General features: G+C 44.7%; 1 protein-coding gene across 1 annotated transcript in view; it reads left to right on the top strand.

Moving 5' to 3' along the window:
• Positions 1-22520, top strand: part of GAS2L3 (growth arrest specific 2 like 3) — a 382944-nt gene that overhangs the window by 118845 nt on the left and 241579 nt on the right. The window contains exon 4 of the mRNA XM_078678704.1: positions 14951-15116. Coding sequence (XP_078534830.1) covers positions 14951-15116 — 166 coding nt within the window. The remainder of the gene's footprint in view (positions 1-14950; positions 15117-22520) is intronic.

Raw genomic sequence — 22520 nt, 5'->3', positions numbered from 1 at the left:
CTTAGAGCGTGACTGTAAAGCTCCTCAAACATTATCCCATTGATCCATAGTGCCAGGCGCCTCCATCTAGCAGTTCCACTAAAATGAAAGGACGCACATGTGTTACAACTACACGTTCTAACAGTTCCTTAGAAGTCAAAGTCTCCTTCTGAAGATGCATACATTGGCAGCTCAGAGTACATTAAAGTGGCGCTTTTTAAATTAAAGCCGCCAGCGTCTGTGCCCGTTTAGCCTTTTTTATTTTAAATGCACGGGATGACTTGCAATATCTACACAAAGCAGGCGCAGCTTTTTACCGCTAATATGAACACGCTGCCTGCTTACTGTGCTTTATTTATACACGCAGCAACATCGCTGGGGCCCTCCACGCATGCACCCTTCACAACTCGTGTTACTGCGGGCAAAGCCCCTCACCCTATTAGGGGTGCCCACGCAACATATCCTGCCTGGAGTTTCAATCTATTTGCTGCCTGGACTTCCTGCCCACAGCTATCGGATTCCATGAGCCCCAGCCAGCAGTGCAGATGGCTCCTAGCAGCCCTCTTTTCCTGCCCCTCCCCCAGTCTGCACATCCTCACCTGCTTCTGCGGGGCAAACCCTCCACAACTCGGTATAGAACTGCCCTTCATGCTTCCAAATTGCAATATCTTGCTGCAATGTCAGCCCTGCCCCTGGAGGCATTTAATACCTATTGTTCCCAACCCCACCCTTGTGATCACGACCATTCTTCCCCGAAAGCCTCCTACAAAAACGCCTGTGCACCAAGAACGTCCTCTGCAATTATTCCAGCATGTGGCTGACAGAACGCAAGCCTCCCAGGACCGGCGGAGTTTTCATCTGCCACGTGCCCTTATTCGAAGTGTTATGTACTGTCTGTGCGCACATTAAGGGCACAGGCAGCACGACTGCATCTCACCTCGCCACTCTTCTTGGTTAACTTGTGAACACACTCATAAACACGGGGTAGCATCCAGTGTTACACAGCATGTGGTTAGCTGGCGGCATGTCGCGTTAATTAGCTTCTTGCTTTCCTGTTTTGTTGTGAAGGCATGAGCGGCCGTCTCACTGGCGCATGTTCCAAAGCCCTTTCTGCCACTGATACTCAGCTAATATTGCAAGGAGTGGTAAATACAAACTACACAGGCTTACAGTGAAATTGTGTAAGCATTTATAAATTGCCACATAACTCGGCAACAACATTTACAGATACTCGCATTTTGTGTACTTATTAATACATTTAGCACATTTCCAGTGTTGTCGGTATTGCTACTGCTTTTAGTGTCCCTCAAACTATTTATTTATTTATTTATTTATTTTGCAACTTATACCGCGCAGACTAAACCCAAAGGTATCAAGGCGCCTACCAAAAAGATCAAAATGCAGGGCCAAGCTACTCATATGCTTGTACAAAAAGACGTGTTTTAAGAGCAGATCTGAAAGTCTGTAGGGAGGGAAGGGACCTTAATTCTATCGGAAGATCATTCCACCATTTAGGAGCCAGATGGGAAAAAGCCCTCCCACCCGGCTTTCCGAATACGCGGGACACAGAGAAGCAGTTGATTAGAGGAGCGAAGATTCCTGCCAGGGTTATAGTAAGACAAGATGGATCCGATACCCATAGGGCTACTTTTCGCCAAAGCCTTGTAGACCATACACATGGACTTAAAGACTGTCCGCTCCTTGATCGGAAGCCAGTGAAGCTGCTTCCTGGCCGAGGAACAACGGGGTAGATCAAGGACAAATCTGGCTGCCGCGTTCTGGACCACCTGCAAGCGCTGTAGCTGGCTCTTGTTCAATCCAGCATACAGCGCATTGCAGTAATCCAATAGGGAGCCCAGAAGGGCGACAGCAAGTTGCCTTCTTGCCTGGCAGGAAAGGTAGTGCCTAATTTTTCTTAGTATGTGGATGATTCCCCAACAGGTAGATACAGTCCTATTGACCTGTTGGCACATACCAAGGATGGGATCGATCATGACCCCGAGGTTTTTAGCCAGGGATGTAGGTTTTGGGCAGGCACCCAATGAGTCAGGCCACCAGTCCATAGACCAGATCTCTTCCTTTCCGCCAAACACCATCACCTCGGTCTTCTCCCCATTCAATTTCAGTGAATTGTGAATCATCCACTGGCCGACAGCCTCCATACAGGATCTAAAATTGGAGGCTGTCAGCTCGGTTGATTGGGAGAGAGACACGAGGATCTGGGTGTCGTCCGCATAGGAAACTACCTCCATCCCAAAAGATCTAATAAGTCTGGCAAGTGGGGTCACATAGATGTTAAAAAGGGTGGGACTGAGCGCCGACCCCTGAGGGACCCCACATTGCACAGACAGGGATGGAGATAGGAATTTTCCCAGCATTACCCTCTGCTCTCTGTATTCGAGAAAAGAGGAAAGGAGCCCCAGGGCTGCCCCCCGAACCCCAATCTCACCCAAACGAGATGTTAAAACCAGGGGAGAAAGGGTATCTAAGGCAGCCGTGAGGTCCAGAAGGATCAGGAGGGAGGTCCGACCCCCATCCACGCTCGTACAGATGGAATCGAGCACCAGGGTGAGGGCAGACTCGGTGCTGTGTTCCCTCCTAAACCCATGCTGGGACGGATCCAAACAGCCCGAACTCTCCACAAAGACAGCGAGGTGCCTATTAAGGTAGGCCTCTAACATCTTCGCGGGCGCCGGGAGCAGTGAGATGGGGCGAAAGTTCTTTAATACCCCTGGATCAAGGGAGGGTTTCTTAAGCAGTGGTTTCACCACAGCATTTTTCCACTGCTGGGGAAAGACACCCTCCCTCATTACCCTATTCATGATGTCAACCAAAGGGGGTAAGAGAGATCCTCTACACTGCTTCAGGACCTTAAGAGGGCAAGGATCAAGCGGAGACCCAGACTTAGTTTTGTCAAGCAGCGTCTCTAGATCTTGTAAAGAGAGAGGAGGAAAGGATTCCAGACATCCGGCCAAAGAGAGCTCTGCCAGGGAAACCTCCGGGACCATAGTAGCCAGTGGCTCAGCAGTTGATAGTCTCTGTGACTCCAGGGCAGTATAGATGTCCGATATTTTGGACTGGAAGAAGAGAGCTATGTCGTTGCAGAGCTCCTGAGATGAAATTACGGGATCTGGGACCTGAAGAGATGTGAGAGAGTCCACAATCCTGAAAAGCTCTTTGGGAGATGAAAGAGAAGCTGTGAGGGCCGTAAAGTAATCTTGTTTGGTCCTGATAACTTCCAGCTTATATCTTTTTAGCAGGGTTTTATGGGCTTCCCTGTCTATTTGGTCCCAACTAGCATGCCATAGACGCTCCTGCCTCCTTACTTCCCGTCCTTTCCTGGCTGAGTAGAAGGACCGAGCAGGTGCCAGTTCATCCAGGGCTGCAGTAAGGATTTTTTCATACTGCGGCACCGCCAGAGAAAGATCCATCTCCCGGATTAAAGACAGACTGGGAATCCACGGGGAATCCACTGGGAAACTGCACTGTGATTCAAGGCGCGCCTTCTCTGTGCATTGAGATCATCAACAAACTCTGCAGCTGTCCGCACAATATCTATCTCTCTCCTGCACATAGTCCCCAAGGAGACCACCGCCCACTAGTTCCATATGCCTAACCCCACCGCGTTGCGCAAGCAAACCAAAGACACTAGCGGCTCCCCCCATCTTCCAAAGCCCCCTTTTGTCAGAGATACTCAGCTTATATTGCAAAGAATGATGTAAAAGGTACTGCTAACAGACTCGTGTGGCAATAGAGTGAACCAAATAAAAACTGCACAAACGTATTGTGAAATTGTGTAAATGCTTATATATTCATGTTGTATCATGTTTAGAAATATTGCTCTACCCTTGCAATAGCTGCTAACGCACTACCACAATGGGCCCTGTGCTGAATCTTTGCCATCACTAATGTCACAGTACAACACTGTGCTCATTCGCTCTATGTCTGCCATCACTGCTAATATTGCAACACCATGCTCTACTGCTTCATCTCCACCATCACTGCTATCAAAGTGCAATACCGTGCCCCTCCGCTGTATTCTCGCTATTACTATTATCACACCACAAAACACCATGTTCCTCTCTATCCCCGCCATCACTGTACTCGCACTACAACACTGTAGCCCTTCGCTATATCCTTAACATTACTACTATCACAAAACAAAACACTGTGCCCTCTGCAGTATCTCCGTCATTACTGCTATCACCCTACCACATCGTGCTCCTTAGCTGTATCCTCGCCAGTACTATTATCACATAACAAAACACTGTGCTCCTCTGCTCTATCCCCGCTATCGATGTTATCATATAGCACCACCGTGCCCCTTAACTCTATCCATCACATTACTGCTATTATATTACAAGATTAGGCCCCTTTGGCTCTATCCCCACAATAACTGATTACACTGCAACAGCGTGCCCCTCTGCTGTATCTGTACTGCAGTGGGGGCTAGCCTTAATAAAAGGCCTGTGATGGGATATTAGACATGTGGTCCTTTTAAAATGCTACGGGGTATCTATCTATCTATCTATCTGTTGCCGCAGCATCACTCTCTGTCGCGACAGCATCACTCTCTGTCGCCACAGCATCACTCTCTGTCGCCACAGCATCACTATCTGTCGCCACAGCATCACTATCTGTCGCCACAGCATCACTATCTGTCGCCACAGCATCACTATCTGTCGCCACAGCATCACTATCTGTAGCCACAGCATCACTATCTGCATCCATTCAACAACAAATGGTTAAAATATGTTCTCTCAATGTTTCAAGCTTTATGACAAGTGTCACAAAATGATGTTAATATTTCAGTTCTGTTCTTGGATTTTCGTCACAATAAAATACACTGAATATAATCTTCACAAAAGTTATTTACAAAAGTTTAAGCTATTGCCATTATAAATTCCAATAACTTTTATTTAAGTATTAAAAGAAATTAAAAGCCATTGTTATTTGTAATATCAATACATCTAAGTCTAAGTCACGTAAATACAACACCTATTGCATTACAAATGCTATAGGTGTCACATTTGCGAAAGTTATAACTATTGGCATTGTAAATGACAAAGCTATTCATTTCGCTATTTTCAAAACCAACCCAAAATAAAAAAATTGTAATTTACAATACCAATATCTCAAACTTTCCTAATGCGAGACCTATTGCATTGCAAATGCTTGTTAGTAGATGCAGGTAAACTAAAACGTAAAGCTGTTACAATTCATGAAAAAACAAGAATTTGCAACGTCAACAGATCTAGTTTTAATGTGCTAACACCTGGAAACCGAGTTTGTGAATGCCTACGTATAAGCAACTTAGCTTATTAAAGCCAAACCAATTTTCTTTTGCAAAACTTTTTGTGTGTGTGAAAATAGAGGAGCAAGAACAATGGATAAGAGCTAGATAGAGAAAATAATTTGAAAGGTCTTCTGGGGGAAAAAAACTGAAAACAAACATACATGGAAAGTCAATGGGAAGGATCCTGGAAATTACAATGAGGAAGAGAGGCAGGCAAAACATGCACCTTTGTCCTTACTAAAGCATTAAGAAAGTGGTTACAGCACAACCCCTAACCCCCAGACCATATTGCTTTCTCTATGTAGTGCATTTATGAGACAAATAATTTAAGGGGTGCTGATTCAGCATACTTTTCAGATTTTTGCGATACTTAAAAGCGCTTTTGCAACTAGGGAAACAAGTATTTTGCAGCTAAAAACCCTGTCATTTTGCAAACTGGAGGCTTGGCAACCGCAAAATGTCTTTATATATCAAGCCTTTACAGAGTAAGTTGTTGAGGTGGGCAAGCCAGCAAATAAACGGAAGACCCGACCTTTAAGAGCCCGTGCACAAGCCATGCCCCAAACATATTTGGCTTGAATATCAGACAACAATCATCATGTTAAAATTTGATGACGTGTCTTCGAAATTCAAGAAAGCATATTTCTTTAACATACGGAGGCATTTCACCTTAATACTATTTATGTCAACATTTTCAAGCTAAAAAGAGGGAGAGTTTGAAAAACAAATCAGTAGAATGTATTTTCCTCATCGAGTTATATGGAAGCAGAGGCAATTTTTTTTTGGGGGGGGGGGGATGACAGGTCAAATAAAGCTGTTTTGGCTTTACAAAATCAGGAGTCTCCCACCTGAATCTGGTCTGCTAATGTATGTAGAACATCATATTGTATCTCTGCAACGAGAAGTATTTAGTAAAAGTGATCGTTTTGAAGTTCTACTGTGAAACACTTGTGCCTCGCTGTGACGACAATGCTATTAGTGAACCAAGAAGCAAGTTGGTTTTTGTACAGCGCACATCCTGAACTCTCACATTTGAAGTTGCTCTGATATGTGATAAAGAAAAAGGAGGTTCGGTGACTAAGTATGTGTACAGGATCATACAATTTGGTCAACCTGGAAGCCAGGATTTAACCCAGATTGTCCAGTTTCACTCTGTGCAATTCAGCCACTTGATGGGTATCTCTTTCAGACATCAATAGATATTGCTTTTTCCTTAATTATTGGAAGAGGAGGCTAGCATTTGGATGACAGGCAGAATCCACATGTTGCTTTTGGCAGTTTCACATACCACGAACCTTGCCCTCAGACTAGTGTTTCACAACAGATACTGCTTTTGTGGTCACTAAGCCACAGCTGCTCCAAGCAAGAGCCTAGCTTCTGGCTCGAGCTGAGTGCGAGCTTTCAGCGGCTCGCCCACCTCTAATAAGGCAATATTTAGATTAATGTGTTCTGTTATTGCCACTCCAACGCACAGGGCATGAAAACTTGAGAAAAAGATGCAGAAATCGAAGAGCTACCGTAGTTTTTTGTTGTTCTTGAAAAAAACGACTTTAAAAGAGTTTACCCAGCAACACATACTCAAAAATATTCAAGGTTGTAAAATGAACAACAGTGAAATTATTAATTTAAGGTTAAAACCGAAATGCAAATTATCTATAAAATAACATAAGATCTTAAAATAAAAGTACACATTTTATACACAGAAAACATTTGTTTTCATATGAATCTTGTGCTGAAATAGCCTCCTACATCAGGTTCTTGGAAGCACATCATTAAAACACTCCAAACAAAAGCTTGATAAAATGAGTAATTTAGGTTTAACACACGAGTGCAAATTTAAAATATAGCATCTCTCACAGCTTTTAAAAGAATTCAGTCCCAGGCACTGCAGCGAACAAAAGGACGCCTGTCGGTTTATGCTGTTTTGGAGTAGTATCCTCTGTACTGTTTGCTGAGCTCCTGTACTGTTTGCTGAGCTCAGGTTTTTTTCATGGACAGTAATGAAGGGATTCGCTGAAGTCTTGTATCCCAACTACTGTCGGAGTTTTAATCCCATTCGGGCACAAACTACTGTTAGTGCCCGAAGCGATATTGGTAGGCACAAGACAAAATGTTGAAAAGTGTTACTGTGTTCTTGCAATATGATTTATTTGATTTCAGCTGCAAAAATCAAAATGTCTAATACAATTGGTGATTGATTATCAAAAGAACAAAAATTGAGAATTAACATGTAGCGTTTCCCCAAGAATCATATAACGATGCACATACAGTTGTGTAGGTGCACATATTTACTATGGTGCATATTTCTAAAAGGAGAGCATTACTGATAGATGGTCCTTAGTGGCACTTCTGTGTAGGTTTAATCTGGCCAGGCTTACTTGGTACCCAAGGGACACTCCTTTTCTAATGTACCTTTGCATATTCTGTCAATAGAGGTACTTAGTGATCAGAAAGGTAGAGGATGGATGTGTGTGCTTCATTAAAATGTCAGTGGAAGAGAGGCCGCCACATGCCCACATAAAGGGTATACTGCCTATACACTATATAACTGTGGGCCTTCACAGTGGTACATTGGTTGTGATTACAATTAGCTACGCCCAAAGGGGCCCTATACGGGGGGACAGGATAAAACTCTCCACAAAACTCAGCTTCTCTGAGCATCTTCTTCAATATACACCCACCTGCTATTTCAAAAACAGACTTGGGCCAGCCACACCGGCCGGGGTAGAGCTGTGGGAGAAGGGAGGTTCAAGTTTATGCATGAATACATACCCCATCATACAAACTGGGATGTAGTACTCATTGTGCGGTTCCAGGCTTGAAGTACATACAACTGCAGTGGATGAGCATGTCAACACACCCTTCCACTCCCACTGCACATATTGATCTGGTGCCAGGATGCTTGTTTCCGGTCCAGCGAAGACATGGCTTGGCAATTCGGTCTGGACTGTTCCCATAAGGCACAGGGTCAAGACTGATTAGCATATAGCTGTGTCGGAACTGGGGTGGAGAAGTGAGCTAAAGAACGATTATGGATTCAACCCAGATCTGTGACTGGGGGTGAGTGTCTGAAAAGTTTCAGAGCTCCGTCCATCATCTCCTTGTGTTTGCTTTGTTCGCCCCTCTTTCAAGCATGAGGAAATTGGTATGCACCTTATTGGCTCATTTAATTTACCTACATGTCCCTTTTACTTGGTACAAAGTGTACCCAGGTCCTGCAACTTAAATGTCAATAGTGGACTGTAGCGCTCTTTGTGCCAGCCACTACACTGAGGTCTTCAAACTGTGGGGCGCGTCCCCCTGGGAGGCCGTGGATTGGTTCCCAGGGGGCCGCAAATGGGCCTGCAATTACATGTAAATGAAGCTAGCCTGGAAGCGCAAAGGCTACATAAAGCAGTTACAGCACATAAACCAGCATTAAAAATGCAATAGGTCTCGTCTTTCATTAAGTTAAAGCCATTGCTTTGCTATACAATACCATTAGCAAAGCAAATGGCTTTAACTTAATCAAAGACGAGACCTATTGCATTTCCAATGCTTGTTAGTAGATGTTTTCTTAGTCTGCAGCCTTGTATGGAATAGTGAGGCTAATCTCTGTCGTTGTTATGACGTATTGTTCCTGGGAAGCAGACCGATAGCTCTAGCCCGCATAAGTGCACGGCTTTCAAGCACACTATTTGTGACTTTGCACCCTTAAAATTCGGAAGTTTCTCTCTCCACTAAAAAGCCCATGTATCGATATTATACATTGATTCCCAACAGTATGATTCCCACATTTTTATGTGAAAAATGAACCTTGCGACTCGTGATGTAAGATGTGAAAATAAATATGTAAACTCTTGCACATTTGCATTTTTATAAATCCTTTTGCAGGATTATATGTCGTATGAACTATTGAAGTGCTATACGATTATACCAAAGAACCATTTTGTGAATTTATGTACATGAAACTGCAAACAAAACATATAACTTTGAAATATATGCATAATTGATTATGAATATATGGGTAGATGAATTAGGTAAGGGTTCAAAAAGCAGGAAAAGTGCACAGCACATGACAGTGGTGAATGTAGTAACCATATTTTCTATAACAACGGAGTCAGTGCCTTAAATGGCAAAATAATATGAGGATAGTACAAGACATTTAGTAAACTAGAATTCCTAGAAGTAGAGACCACAATATGACATTGGAGAGGGAGAGTCAGGAGTAGCCTCATTATTATTATCCGGAACCACCAAAACCATCTGCGGCGTCCCGCAGGGATCCTCCCTCAGCCCGACGCTGTTCAACGTCTACATGGCTCCCCTCGTTCGCATCGCCAGACTACACGACCTCAACATAATCTCCTATGCCGACGACACCCAGCTGATCCTCTCCCTCACCAAGGACCCCCTCACCGCCAAATCCAACCTGCACCTGGGTATGAAGGCTGTCGCCGACTGGATGGAGGCAAGCCGACTCAAGCTGAACACTGATAAGAGGGAGATCCTCATCCTCGGGCCCAACCCCTCGGCGTGGGACGACTCCTGTCGGCCTCAATCCCTGGAAACCCCCCCGGCACCAACCAACCACGCATGCAACCTGGGGGTCATCCTCGACTCCAAGCTCCGCTTGACCAACCAAGTCAACGCAGTCTCCTCTTCATGCTTCCACACCCTCCGTATGCTCCGCAAGATCTACAGATGGATCCCAACTAACACGCGGAAAACAGTCACCCACGCCCTCATCAGCAGCCGACTCGACTACGGAAACGCCCTCTACGCCAGAGCCCCGTCCAAATTCATCAGCAGACTCCAAAGAATCCAGAACGCCTCCGCACGCCTGGTCCTAGACGTCCCACGCAGAGACCACATCACCCCGCACCCGAGAGACATGCACTGGCTCCCCGTCGACAAAAGAATCACTTTCAAACTCATGATACACGCACACAAAGCACTCCACAAGACCGGCCCAGCCTACCTCAACAGCAGACTCTCCCTATACGTACCCAACAGGAGGCTCTTCTCCGCCGACCTATCCCTGGCCGCCGTCCCGCGCATCCACAGAGCCATCTCCGGGGGCAGATCCTTCTCCCACCGTGCCGCTGTGACCTGGAACACTCTCCCCCTACACCTACGACAGACCACAGACCTCCCGGCCTTCAGGAGACTACTCAAGACCTGGCTCTTCGACCACTAGCTGCAACCCCCCCACTCTCTCCCCCCTCCCCCCCCCCCACCCCCCCACTACCGGGTGAGTAGCGTGCTTTACAATTTGTATGATTGAATGATTTTTTGATGGTTACTTCTAACTGCTGATTCTCACTTTTAGAACATCTCCATAAGCCAGACTGGATTTGGAAACTTTTATGCAGCAGTGCCAATACACACTAATAGGTGGTGCAATCATTCCCGAAGAGGTACACTGAGCTTCATATGTGTCACCCCTGCACGCCGACATCAGTTCCTTTCTTTAGACACTTTCAAATGCAGATCCAGAACTTCGCTCCCCCTCTCCTCCTCAGTTTGACAACATTTTTCTTCACAAATTCTCAAGAGTGTGCATGGGTACTCTGTCCCGTCCAAAAACTAGAGGAGTTAAAGGATACCAGAGCTGTCACAAAGAAATGTCTGTGACAGGTCTGCATGCGTTACGCTGTTGGAAATTGGGTTCCTGGTTGAGGGGAATGAAACCCTACTCAAGCAGTAACCATAATCTCTCTGAGGGTGAAACACAAGCAAACTATGAATTAACCTGTGCTTAACCCTCTGGTAGCTTGGCACAAAGCAGTAAGGCTTAATTTAGAGGCAATGTGTAAAGTATTTATGCAGTGCTTCAAACAGTAATAAAGTGAAAACACAACACAAGAACATTCCCACATTATTTGAGATCAAAACAACAAAAATCCAATCAGTTATTCCGGAGATAAGAAATTGTAAAGATTTAAGTGAGAATAGGGCCTAGAAGCACCAGCTGTGGTTATTTGGTCATGCCAGGCTGGGACAAAGGCACAAGTTCAGTCCATCTATGATGGAGTGCAGTCTGGATACAGGGACCAAGTTAGGCCTGCTGAAATAAATACCTTAAAACCTGATTTACGGAGCAATGCGACATTCATTACTGACCTGCACATCTTTTACACACATCAGAGCGACTTTCAGAGGACACCTGGCTGCAAGAGGTGCAGGCTCTGTTGTCCAAAGGGGCCAGAGAGAGGGTGCAGGCCTTGCACATGAGGTCGCATTCTAACTTCCACTATGGTAGCCCTGGATTTACAGGACAAATATTTTCATATACCATCCTGCAGTCTTACAGACGTTATCTGCCTTTAAACGTAGACTGACGGATTTTCAATTTGCCCCGCTCGCCTTTGGTCGCATTAATGCCCCTCAGGTGTTCACAGAAGTGATGACGGTGGTCTTGGATCACCTTCTGAGGTTGGGGGATACCTGTTTTTCCCTACCTTTATGACTGGCTGTTGAAGGTGAGCTAGCCAGTCAGTCATAGGCCAACGCCAGATGACAACGTACCTCCTAACATCGTTGGGGTTCACAATCAACATGTCAAAGTCGCACCTGACTCTTTCACAAAGGCTCCCCTTCACTGCAGCCATCTAGAATACAGTGCAGTGTGCAATGATTCCAGGACATTCGATCTAGGATCCCGCTGTTTCAGCCTGAGTGAGAGTGGCTCAGCTTTTTGACCTCTTGGCCTTTTATTCGTGGAAGAGAAGTTTCAGTGAGCCAGAACCAAGGGAATCTGTCAGATTTTATCCAGAGTTTGGAATAGACTTTAAAAAATCTGCAGTGGTGAATGCTCAATGGCAATTGGAACAGCGTCAGACCCTTTTCCTACCCAAAGCTGACGGTAGTGATGGATGAGTCAGGGCTGGGTTGAGGAGGTCATCTTGGAGAGATGGCATTCAAAGGAAACTGAACTCTGGCGTAAAACCAATTCCACTTGAACCTGTTGGAGTTATGGGCCATTTGCCTGGCATTGATGGCCTTCTTATCTTCCATCAAAGGTATGCTGATGCAGCTCCTCACAGACACTACCTCTATATGTGCACCTGAAACAAGCAAAGTGGTGTGGGGGTCATATTTTCTGTGCCAAGAGGCCTTTCACCTCTGGAGTTGACTGGGACAACAGGGCATTTCCCTGGCCATGAACCACGTGGTGTGCTCTTTGAACACCAGGGTGGATGAGCTCAGCGGATTGCGTCTGTGCATCAGGAATGGTGGTTGCACCCCGACGTGGCACTTGGCATCCTCTGACAATTGAGAGAACCCTGTCTGGATCTTTTCACCACCAACGTGAATGTGCAGAATCAAAACATCATTGGGTTTCCCAAGAACGCTCAAGCTATGAGATGCATTCATGATAGATTGGAACACAGGACTTCTTTGCGTCTCTGCCTCTCCTGCCCAGAGTTCTTACAAAGATCCGAAACAACCGGGCACAAGTCATTCTAGTGGCTCTGCCTTGGGCCAAGAGAGTGTGACATGTGGAACTTTTGGGCATGAGTATCTGTCCCAGATCAAGCTTTTGTTTCTAGAGAATCTTCTGTTGCAGCAGTAGGGCAGGGTTCGGAACCCAGGCCTACACATTGTACAACTCTGTGTTGAGATTGAGCGGCTGCAGTAGACTGCATTCAATCTTCCATCTGAGGTTGTGGATGTTATCCTTGTTTCACAGCAACCTGCTACAAAAACAATTTACACTGTGCAATGGGACAAATTTGTGGCTTTGTGTGGTGTCAGCAGGACAGACCCATTACAAGCCAAAACTGTTAGACGTCTTATTTTTTAATTTGTCTCTTGCTGTGCAAGAACTTGCAGTGGGTACTATTAAAGATAATTTGTGAGCTTTCTCAGCCATTTTGTATTTGCTGGACCACCTCTCTAAGTTTAAATCACCTTTAGTGCTGAGGTTTTGAAAAGGTTTAACACATATGTTTCCTGCTAAACCCTTTTGTGATGCCACAGTGGGATCCCATTGTGGTCCTGACTTTCATCACGTATACTCCCTTCGAGCCAATGCACAGCTGCTCATTGCATCTTCTGACTCTGATGGCTGTGTTCCTTGTTGCGATTACTTCAGTTTGTTACATGAGTGAAATTCAGGCTCTCTCTGTGCAGATCCACACCACCTTTTCCCTTGGCAAACTGGTGTTGAAGACTTGGGCAGAGTCCATCACCCTCCCGCCATTCTTTGCTCCGCGTAACTCCTCAAAAGAGAAGGAGAGACTTCATCAACTGGACCCCTAGATAGCCTGGAGCTTTTATATCGATCACATCAAAGACCTTCAGGTGGAAGATGAGCACCTCGTTGGACATTCTAGAGCAAAAAAAGGCACAGCTGTGCAGAAAAGGACTGTGTAATGTTGCATAGTCTCTGGCCAAGAACAGCCTCCAGAAGGATGGAGGGCACATTCCCACTAGGACCAAGCCTGCTACCATGTCTGTGTCTCCAGGACCAAAGCTGCTAATACTGCTTTGCCACACAGAGTGCCAGTTCTCAACATATGTCAGACCGCTATGTGGGTGTCCATACACACATACACAAAGAACTACTGCCTTCACAGCCAGTCTGACAGGAAAGTTATGTCACCCATTTGGTCATGCTGGACTTTTTGGAATGAGCCCATTCCACAGACCTTCCTCCTTAGATGTTTCTGCTGTGTTATTGAGCCACAGGGTGAGGAATCTATGGTTAAAAGCATCCATCAAAAAACAGGTTACTTGCATTCAGTACCTTTAGGTAGATAATTTGTCTAACTGAAGATTCCTCACTGCCTTCCTGCCTCCTTGTTGTGTGGAATGGTCTCTTTTCCCATATAAAGTCTCAAGCTAGAGATCTGTACACTGGTACTCTCACTTGTTTTTGGGCTCCACGTCTGTGCACAGGGGTGGCGTTTATATGTGACTTCGTTAGTCATTTCGGTACAGAACAAAGTCAACGGGCTTCCACACCGGTGTGCAGGAGATCTGCTGTCACAGTTTCCAGATCTAGTCTGGCACATAAGGATATTGCTTGGATGAGAAATCTGTAGTTACATAGTGGATCCACCAGAAAGACCATTACCAAAGGTAAGTAACTTGTTTTTCTACAAACAAGAAAATAATTGCATTAAGGAATATCCCAGAGGAGATGGTAGAATTAAATATCCCAGAGGAGATGGTAGAATTAAAGACGGTATTGTTTACTTCATGAGAGTATGGATTGAGCCACATCATATTTATGGAAACCTTCACTTTGAGCTTTGTGAATTTGATGATTAATAAATCCACAACTTGATTTTACATGTTAACTGCGCATACTAAATTCCTGCTGTTAGATCATTTCAACTGCGATGTCTTACAAAAATACCAATAGAAACTTTTCTTAATATTGAGAAAGGGACCTGCGCTTAGTGTTGGTTCCTCCATGTTCTGATGTTGTGTCTTCTAAAATATTTGTCTTGAGGTTCATGCTGTGCAGTTGTCGCCGTAGAAGGCCAACCTGATTCTAAGAATTAACTTTTCCACAGAGTAATCGGGGAAATATGTCTAAATATCCTGTAAGATTTGGTACCCACATACTTGTGTCAAATCCAGCTCTATGTCACAAGATGCTTCATAAACAGCTAGGACTTCAGCACCGCTATGAAAATATAGCTACATTGTAAGTGTTATGTTTTTCTGCATCGTGTCTAGGTGCTGCTTGAAGATGATGTAGCAAGTCCACGTAATCCTCTGACACCAAGGCACGGACCTGGACTGGCAGATGTTTATCAGTATGATCAATGGTTGTCTGTACGACATGAAGCCACACTTATCCCGATGCAAGAAGATTTGGCCATTTGGCTATCTGACCTACTTGGTGAGCTTTATCCATTCTTTACACATCTTAATGTAACCTCAAATCAGTTTATTAGAATGTATTTTAACTAGATTGGTCTTTGAAATTAATGTAGTTTTAAAACACAACAGATGGCTTTGATCTGGCAGAAATGAGTGGCTGTGTAATTGGAATTTTCTAGAGTAGGCCTCCACAGTAACTGTGCACCTTTTTGTGGATATATCAGTGTAAGCTTGGCCTACAAGCCTGTAGTATAGGAAAGTGAAGAGGCTTCTACTTAGCCCTAGTCTATCTTTGAGAACAGAAGATCAGGGGCACTTGTCAGTTTTCACTGATGGGATTGTAGTTTTGAAAGCATGAAGTGGAATTCAGGAACGTTCTCAGTAGCTACCTCTTCACGATATTTACACCATCATAGACTACCAACGTAGATTGTATCCACTTCAGCTTCTGCCTCTCTCTGCTGTGATACTGTTTTGCACGTTTTCTCTATCCATCCACATTTATTGTCCTGAGCTGTTACTGGAAACGGTAATCATAATATATTGGCTTTGTATTCTGTTGGTGTTCACATTTGCATCTTGGCTAGGTTTGTACTTTCATACCTTCGATAAAATCTACAATAAAAATGTTCCATTGCTATCTAATCTGTCCACTTAGAATGTTATGTTCACATTAAGGATTCACTGTCAAGGTGTTAGGGTGTTAGGGTGTTAGGGTTTCATTTGCTTCCCTGTCTTGATGCTTCCATCCTGCCTGGTACTCTGTATTGTTTCGGTAGGATAACCTGACATTAGATCCCAATCTATTGTGCTGCAAGTGGTTTACTCAATGTTTAATGCCTGCACTATTAAGAGCAAGTGAATAGCATCACTTCCACCTCGTAGTATTGTCAATGATACTAACTAGTCTATTCCAGCCTTCATGTGGTGAATCTGGATCACTTATCACACATAAAACCTTAATAATGATGTAAAAACCTACATTTTATAAATGTAGTCTTTTCTTATTCCACTCTTCTGTGTTAGAGACTTTACTTAGCTGCTCCTTTGAAGACCAATGATTACTTACTGTAACAAATGGAGGTGGACATTGATTATTTTCTTTTAATGTCATTATCAGGGACGAAGGCATGCATCAAAGAGCCAATATTTAGCATCGTTTTTCATTGCTTTGCCATTTTTTGGTCTTGCCTATGCAGCGCGCAAGTGCTTCTTTGGAGTGACCTTTTGGAATCACTCTGTACTTTTTTGTAAACTCGTGCATGTACTGCACTGTTTCCAATGAGTACTCGTGCACGTAGAGCATTTACCTTGCGGGAGCGAACAGCGGTGTCATCTGTGTGCAATTATCGCGACCGCATCTGTTCGCTCCCGTAAGGTAAACGCTGCGCGTCGCTTTAACTTTCGCGGCCGCGTGCCGCGCTTGTTTTTTTTTTTACTGCCTTAGGACTCGATGTAAATTCTCTCTTACTTTTCAGAAGCGTGCCTGTCGCTGTGTAAACAATAGCTGACAGGCTCTGGTTGAAGCGTGCCTATTGCTGATAATTCTTGTACTAGGCAGCGCAGAATTTAATATAAATAAACTTTTTCTTTTCGAAAGCTTGCCTGCGCTGCGTAAACTATGGCTGACAGGCATGGTTAAAGTGTGTCCATCGCTAACATCACTGTATTTATTCCCAAAATATGGCCGCTATGCGTGGCTCCAGTGTGCGTAGACGCGATGACGAGAATAATCACCTCTGCACTAGCCTCAGGAATGGACGCCAGCCGCACGCACCTTCAGCACAGCGTCTTTCAGCCTGCGCCTTGGCTCGAGAATTCCTAGCTTCGCCTCGAGCGCTGCCTGTCTCGCGCACTCCTTGCCACGCGCTGCCTGGACCAACTGCCACAACAATGAAGTGGTAAATCTGAACAACTTTACATTTACCTCATCTTATATGAGGACTTGTTTGTGTAGTTGCTGGTCTTACTTCTAGATGACTCCGCTTCAGGAAGGGTCCTCGTCTTCTACTAGCACCACGGGTCAGTCGACTCCACTTCAGTTTCTGCCTTATTCATACGCATGGGCACACTGTGCCAGCGTAGTTCCCACTCGTCACCATTTCTGTAAGAATGAATCTCAACCCAGGAACGTATTTGAAGTATTTTATTGCATAGACCTGGCACTGTATGAACAACAGGTGCTTGAATCTCCAACCAGCTTCTCCCGTACCTGTCTTGACCTCCCACGTAATCAGTCCCCACATTCTACTCTCATTCTACACGCGTGCCCTCATGCTTGAGGCATGAGGAAGTATGTCACCACAGGCGTCCCTTCCAACGACGACAGGACGCTCCGGTAAGTCAGAAGTATTTATTATAGAAGAGTAGGCAGGCACGACTTCTCTATGTCCAGCTCAACTCCATCTGGATAACTGCCAGTTATACATTCCAGAACTTCCTCCAGGTCCTTGGCAACAATTACCAGTGCAACCACCCTACATAAGGGAAACCAGATACCACAGTACCCACAAACTGTGTGGGGAATCCATAGAGTTTCCTTGTCTTTATCATATAGGTTTCTTCATAAAGTATTTTCTTGTTAAGTTGATGAGACATTTAAATGAGATAGTGCCGTAAACTACAAGTAGTGCTTACAAAGCCCCAGTACTTACTTATGCAACTCAAATATAAAACACATTCTGAATGTTCTAAATATTAATGTTCTTTGGTGTATGTTTCCCTTTTTTAAAAATGTTTGAAAGACATCTGCTTAGTGATAAATGTCTCAGAAAAATTAAAGAAGGTACATAAACTGAGAAATTCATAAAACACAAAAGTTTCTTCTTGAATATTCTGCTCCTTTTTCACAAACAATGTAATACATGAATAATTCTATTCCCACTCCCTCAATTTTGCACACACTTTTGAAATAGCAGTGCATTTTTTTGCTTGTCACTTGTAACATCAATGTTTATGTGCCACATGGCTATTGTGAGAGCAACACGTTGTCTCCACCTGAATTTTGTGACATAGCAGCTACATAACTGGTCTTTTGTGAAATCTGTCTACTGCCCTGTCTTGTGATGTCAATTTCCACGTCATACTAGTCTTGTGACATCAGAGCTCCCTCCCTGCTTCGCCATTATGTATCATTTTGTTACTCCAGAGCACTACCTGTATCTTGAAACATCCCTATCACATACACCTACTGTGATGTCAGAGATCAATCATGCTGTAAAGTGCTTGAAATGGTAATGCAGAAGTGCAGGAACTCAGTCGCCTAGAGTACTGCTGAGAAGAGACAATACACTACCATTAAGGCCACCGAGGCCTTCAGGGCAGAAAGCACTCTCACCATGTTATACTCAAATTGTTTCTTGACTGTATGTTATGTTATGTTATGTTATGAATTTGATTAAGCGCGAACAGCTGCCCCAGCAACGAGGCGTCCTGGCGCTAAAAACCATAAAATACCCGCTGGGTGGAAAAGGGAGGAAGAGAAAAATAGCCTAAAACCGTGGGAACAGATAAGTTTTGATTGCCTTCCGGAAGGCAGACCAGTTATTCAGGCAGCGAATGTTCGATGGCAGGGAATTCCAAAGTTTTGCCCCCAGAACTCTGAAGGAGCGGCCCCCAACACAACAAAGTTTCGTTCGAGGAACAGCCGCCAGATGTTGACCTAAGGAACGCAGATTGCGTTGAGGGATGTAGGGTACTAAAAGCGGGCGTAGAAGTTCAGGACATTCAGTTTTGAGAATTTTAAAGGCAATGGTGAGGGTCTTGAATTGGATTCTAGATTTAATAGGGAGCCAGTGTAATCTTTGGATAGTGCCTCTGGCGGAGCACCTCCGGGGAAGGCCCACTACGGCCCTAGCCGCTGAATTCTGTACCCGTTGCAGCCGTGCTATCTCTGCTTTATTGGCGCCTAAGAATAGGACACTGGCGTAATCCAACCGAGATAGAATGATGGATTGGATTATAAGCTGGCGCGTTTTGGGATAAAAAAAAACGAGTATTGGGTTGAGGCTCCTCAACAAACCCACACAAGTGGCAGCCACCTTCTTTGTGTGGGTTTGAAAACTAAGTGAGGAGTCCAACCATACACCCAAGTTTTTCACCAGAGTTTTCGGTGATGGGATGGGGCCCAGCAAAGAAGGCCACCAGTGATCACTCCAATAACTGGAGTTTTTTTCCGAGGAACAGCACCTCCGTTTTCCCTGCGTTCAGCTGTAGGCAGTTGCCCGTCATCCACTGGGCAACTGCAGCCAGGCCATCCCTAAATCTCGTGGCCGAAATTGAGGGGCCATCAGTGAGAGTGATGACCAGCTGAGTGTCGTCAGCGTACGACACCAGCGTGAGGTCCCACTCTCTGGCCACAGCCGAGAGAGGCTGCACATAAAGGTTAAAAAGGGATGGGCTGAGTGCAGAGCCCTGAGGAACTCCTTGGCCGATGGGATGAGACCGGGAAATAAACGGAGGAGCAGAGACTCGGAAGGATCTGTCCTTCAAGAAAGAGCGAAACCAGTCAAGGGCGAGGTCACTAATCCCTATAGCCTCCAGGCGTTTAAGCAAGATGTTGTGGGAAACTGTGTCAAAGGCTGCGCTGAGATCAAGCAGAATCTGCGCAGCACTCTGACCGGCATCTAATATCTTCCGGAGGTGTTCGGTTGTGGACAAAAAGGCGGACTCAGTACTGTGACCTGGCCTGAACCCATTCTGAGATGGGTCCAAGATGTTGTTTTGGACCATATGGTGGGACAGGACATTATTCACGTGAGCTTCTGCTAGCTTAGAGACCCAGGGAAGCAGCGAGATGGGCCTAAAATTTTCCAGTTTTGTGGGGTCCAAGGTCGGCTTTTTAATAATAGGGGTGACCCATGCTTGTTTCCAGCAAGTTGGGACCACAGCCGAGGAGAAGGAGAGATTGAGTAGCGAGGCCAAGGAAGGGAGGAAAAAGTCCAAAGACTCAAGAAATTGAGTCGGTCTCATGGGATCTGAAGGAGAGCCGGATTTAACCTTTCTACAGTTTGGCTAGGTCGTCATGGGAAATTTCAGGTAGGAGTGACAGCCTAGTGCCCTTGATAGATGGATTAGGGGGGTTAGTGAGGTCGGGAACGTCCTGTGAGAAGGCACTATAGATTTTCCTCACCTTATCTATAAAGAAAGTGGCGAGATCCTCACACTGCTGTGTAGAGGTGATGCAGGAGGCTGGATTGCCGCAATTTTGAAGTTTTTGCACCAATTTAAAAATGTTTTTTGTGGGATTGGTGCTGGAGTTGATTTCTTTTGCGTAGAACGACGCGCGCGCAGCGCCTATAGCTTTGTGATAGAATTTTAATTTGGACAGGTAAAGAACTTTATACCTGTCTTTGTACTCCTTTCTCCAATTACGTTCAGCTACTTTGCACTCTTTCCGCATGAGTTTCAGATTTTCATTATACCATGGGTTAGAGGGGGAGCTGAGTCCTTTAGTCCATTTAGCTGGTATAAGGGTGTCGAGTCCTTTGATAATCCAGTCCTGAAAAGCAGCATAGGACGTGTTGATATCCTTAGTGGCTTTGTGATGAAATTCTCCAAGAGTGGTGAAGAGGTCATCCGTTTGTAGTTTATGCCATGGTCTCTTAAGACAAGAGGTAAGCACTTCTTTATTGGGCGGTTTTCTTACCATTATCGTAAATCTAATAAGAAAATGGTCAGTCCATCCCATGGGCTTGGGTGGGTCACCCCTGGCCTCTGGGATATTTGTAAAGACTGGGTCAAGTAAATGACCCGCAGAATGCGTAGTGGTATGAATAAGTGAATTTAACTGTAAGGCTGTAAAATCCGCCAGAAGATTTCTGATGGTGGGGTCCAAAACGGAATCGAAGTGGAGATTGAGATCTCCCAATATAGTGAAATTAGGCGAGTTCACTACTAGGGCATGAGCTACCTCTAGGAGTTCCTCAATGAACTTAGAGGTGGGTCCCGGAGGTCGGTAGATGTAAAGACCGGAGAGGGAAAAGCGGGGGCCCGTAGTGATTTTAAAACTAGCGCTTTCACACCCCTTAATGTTTTCCTTCATAAAAGAACAGGAGTATAGCGTTCGGTATATGACGGCTATGCCACCTCCCCTAGTGTCACTCACATCTTCAGATACTGAAACTGTCTAGTTCCTGCTTTAAGCCCACGTTAGAGAGGGACTCTATGCGATCTCCGGCTAGCTTCGTGATGGGATTAAAATATTAAGGTTGAACTACAACTCGTTTTTTACTCTCCACATTCCTACAGATTTCTTGATTTTAAATAGCGTAATGAAATTGATTGCAGGCAGGCAGGTATGTCTTCTCTTGAATCTTACCATTGGGCAAAGCCTACAAGCAATTGATCGATGGATATGTGTGGCCACCAGACAAGCTCTTAAAATTGCAAAGAGGACTTGTATCACGCCTGGCCTGACCCTACACGGTCTTCCTCCGAGTAGAAATATCACCTTTAAAGCAGTGTGCATAGCTCCCAAAATAATATTTGGTAAAGGGCCACTGCTCCTTTAGCAGAAACTCCACACACCAATTAACAGTTTTACGTTCAAGGTGGGCTCCATTGTTAACTCTGCTTCCATTTACAAAGACAGGAGCTCTGTTTAATTGTTTCTTAGCTAATTTATTCAGGAGTACACCCGTTCTTAACCTTTTATGATGTATACATAGACTACCTGGATGTTTGGAATATTTTTTACCGTATGTAATTTGCTTATAAGATATCTGTTTTATCGAATAAAAGCTTACAACCAACCAACCAAAAGACAGGAGCTCCAATCTAGTTTGCCAAACTGTGGCATCCAATGCCTCCCTTTCCTCCCCATCTCACCAGCCCTCTCTTCTACTCTTCATTGCCCAACTCTTGCACTTTTCTTCCCATCTCTTCCATTCTCTTCTGTTCATTTCTCCCCTTTCCTTTACCTTCCATTCCATTCCCTTTCCTTTCTCTTCCACCCCTTTTACATTCCTTTTTTTGTTTGAAATCTTTTGTTTCTATTTTCTGTTTTCTAAAAACTGAAGACAAAAAGGAATAATACAACTCAGGTCCATGTATACACAGCGATAAGCCCACAACCCATTTAGGGCCGGTCGCGACAATATCAAATGCTTCTCAGTGTAGGCAAAGGCAACAGGGAACTAATGATGACACAGCATGTCACCTACAACCCTTGGTGGGCTGGCTGTGTGCACTAGTACATATGTTAATAGTTACAGGCTGCGTAATATTTCAGGACCCATTAAAAAAATCACAAAAAACCCAGTAACGTTATTAACTTGAGATAGAAGCCCCTACAAAGTGGATAGCGGTAGACGGACAGAAACAGAGCAGAGAGAAAAGAGGAAAGGAGAGAAGTGAAAAAGAAACAGCTACCTGGATAGACGAGTGAACAGACCAGAGGTAACCCGCGACAATGGCTAGCCTG

This window comes from Lissotriton helveticus, chromosome 1_1 (genome assembly GCF_964261635.1).
Source record: "Lissotriton helveticus chromosome 1_1, aLisHel1.1, whole genome shotgun sequence".
Taxonomy (NCBI): domain Eukaryota; kingdom Metazoa; phylum Chordata; class Amphibia; order Caudata; family Salamandridae; genus Lissotriton; species Lissotriton helveticus.
This window is presented reverse-complemented; position numbering and strand designations above follow the sequence as displayed.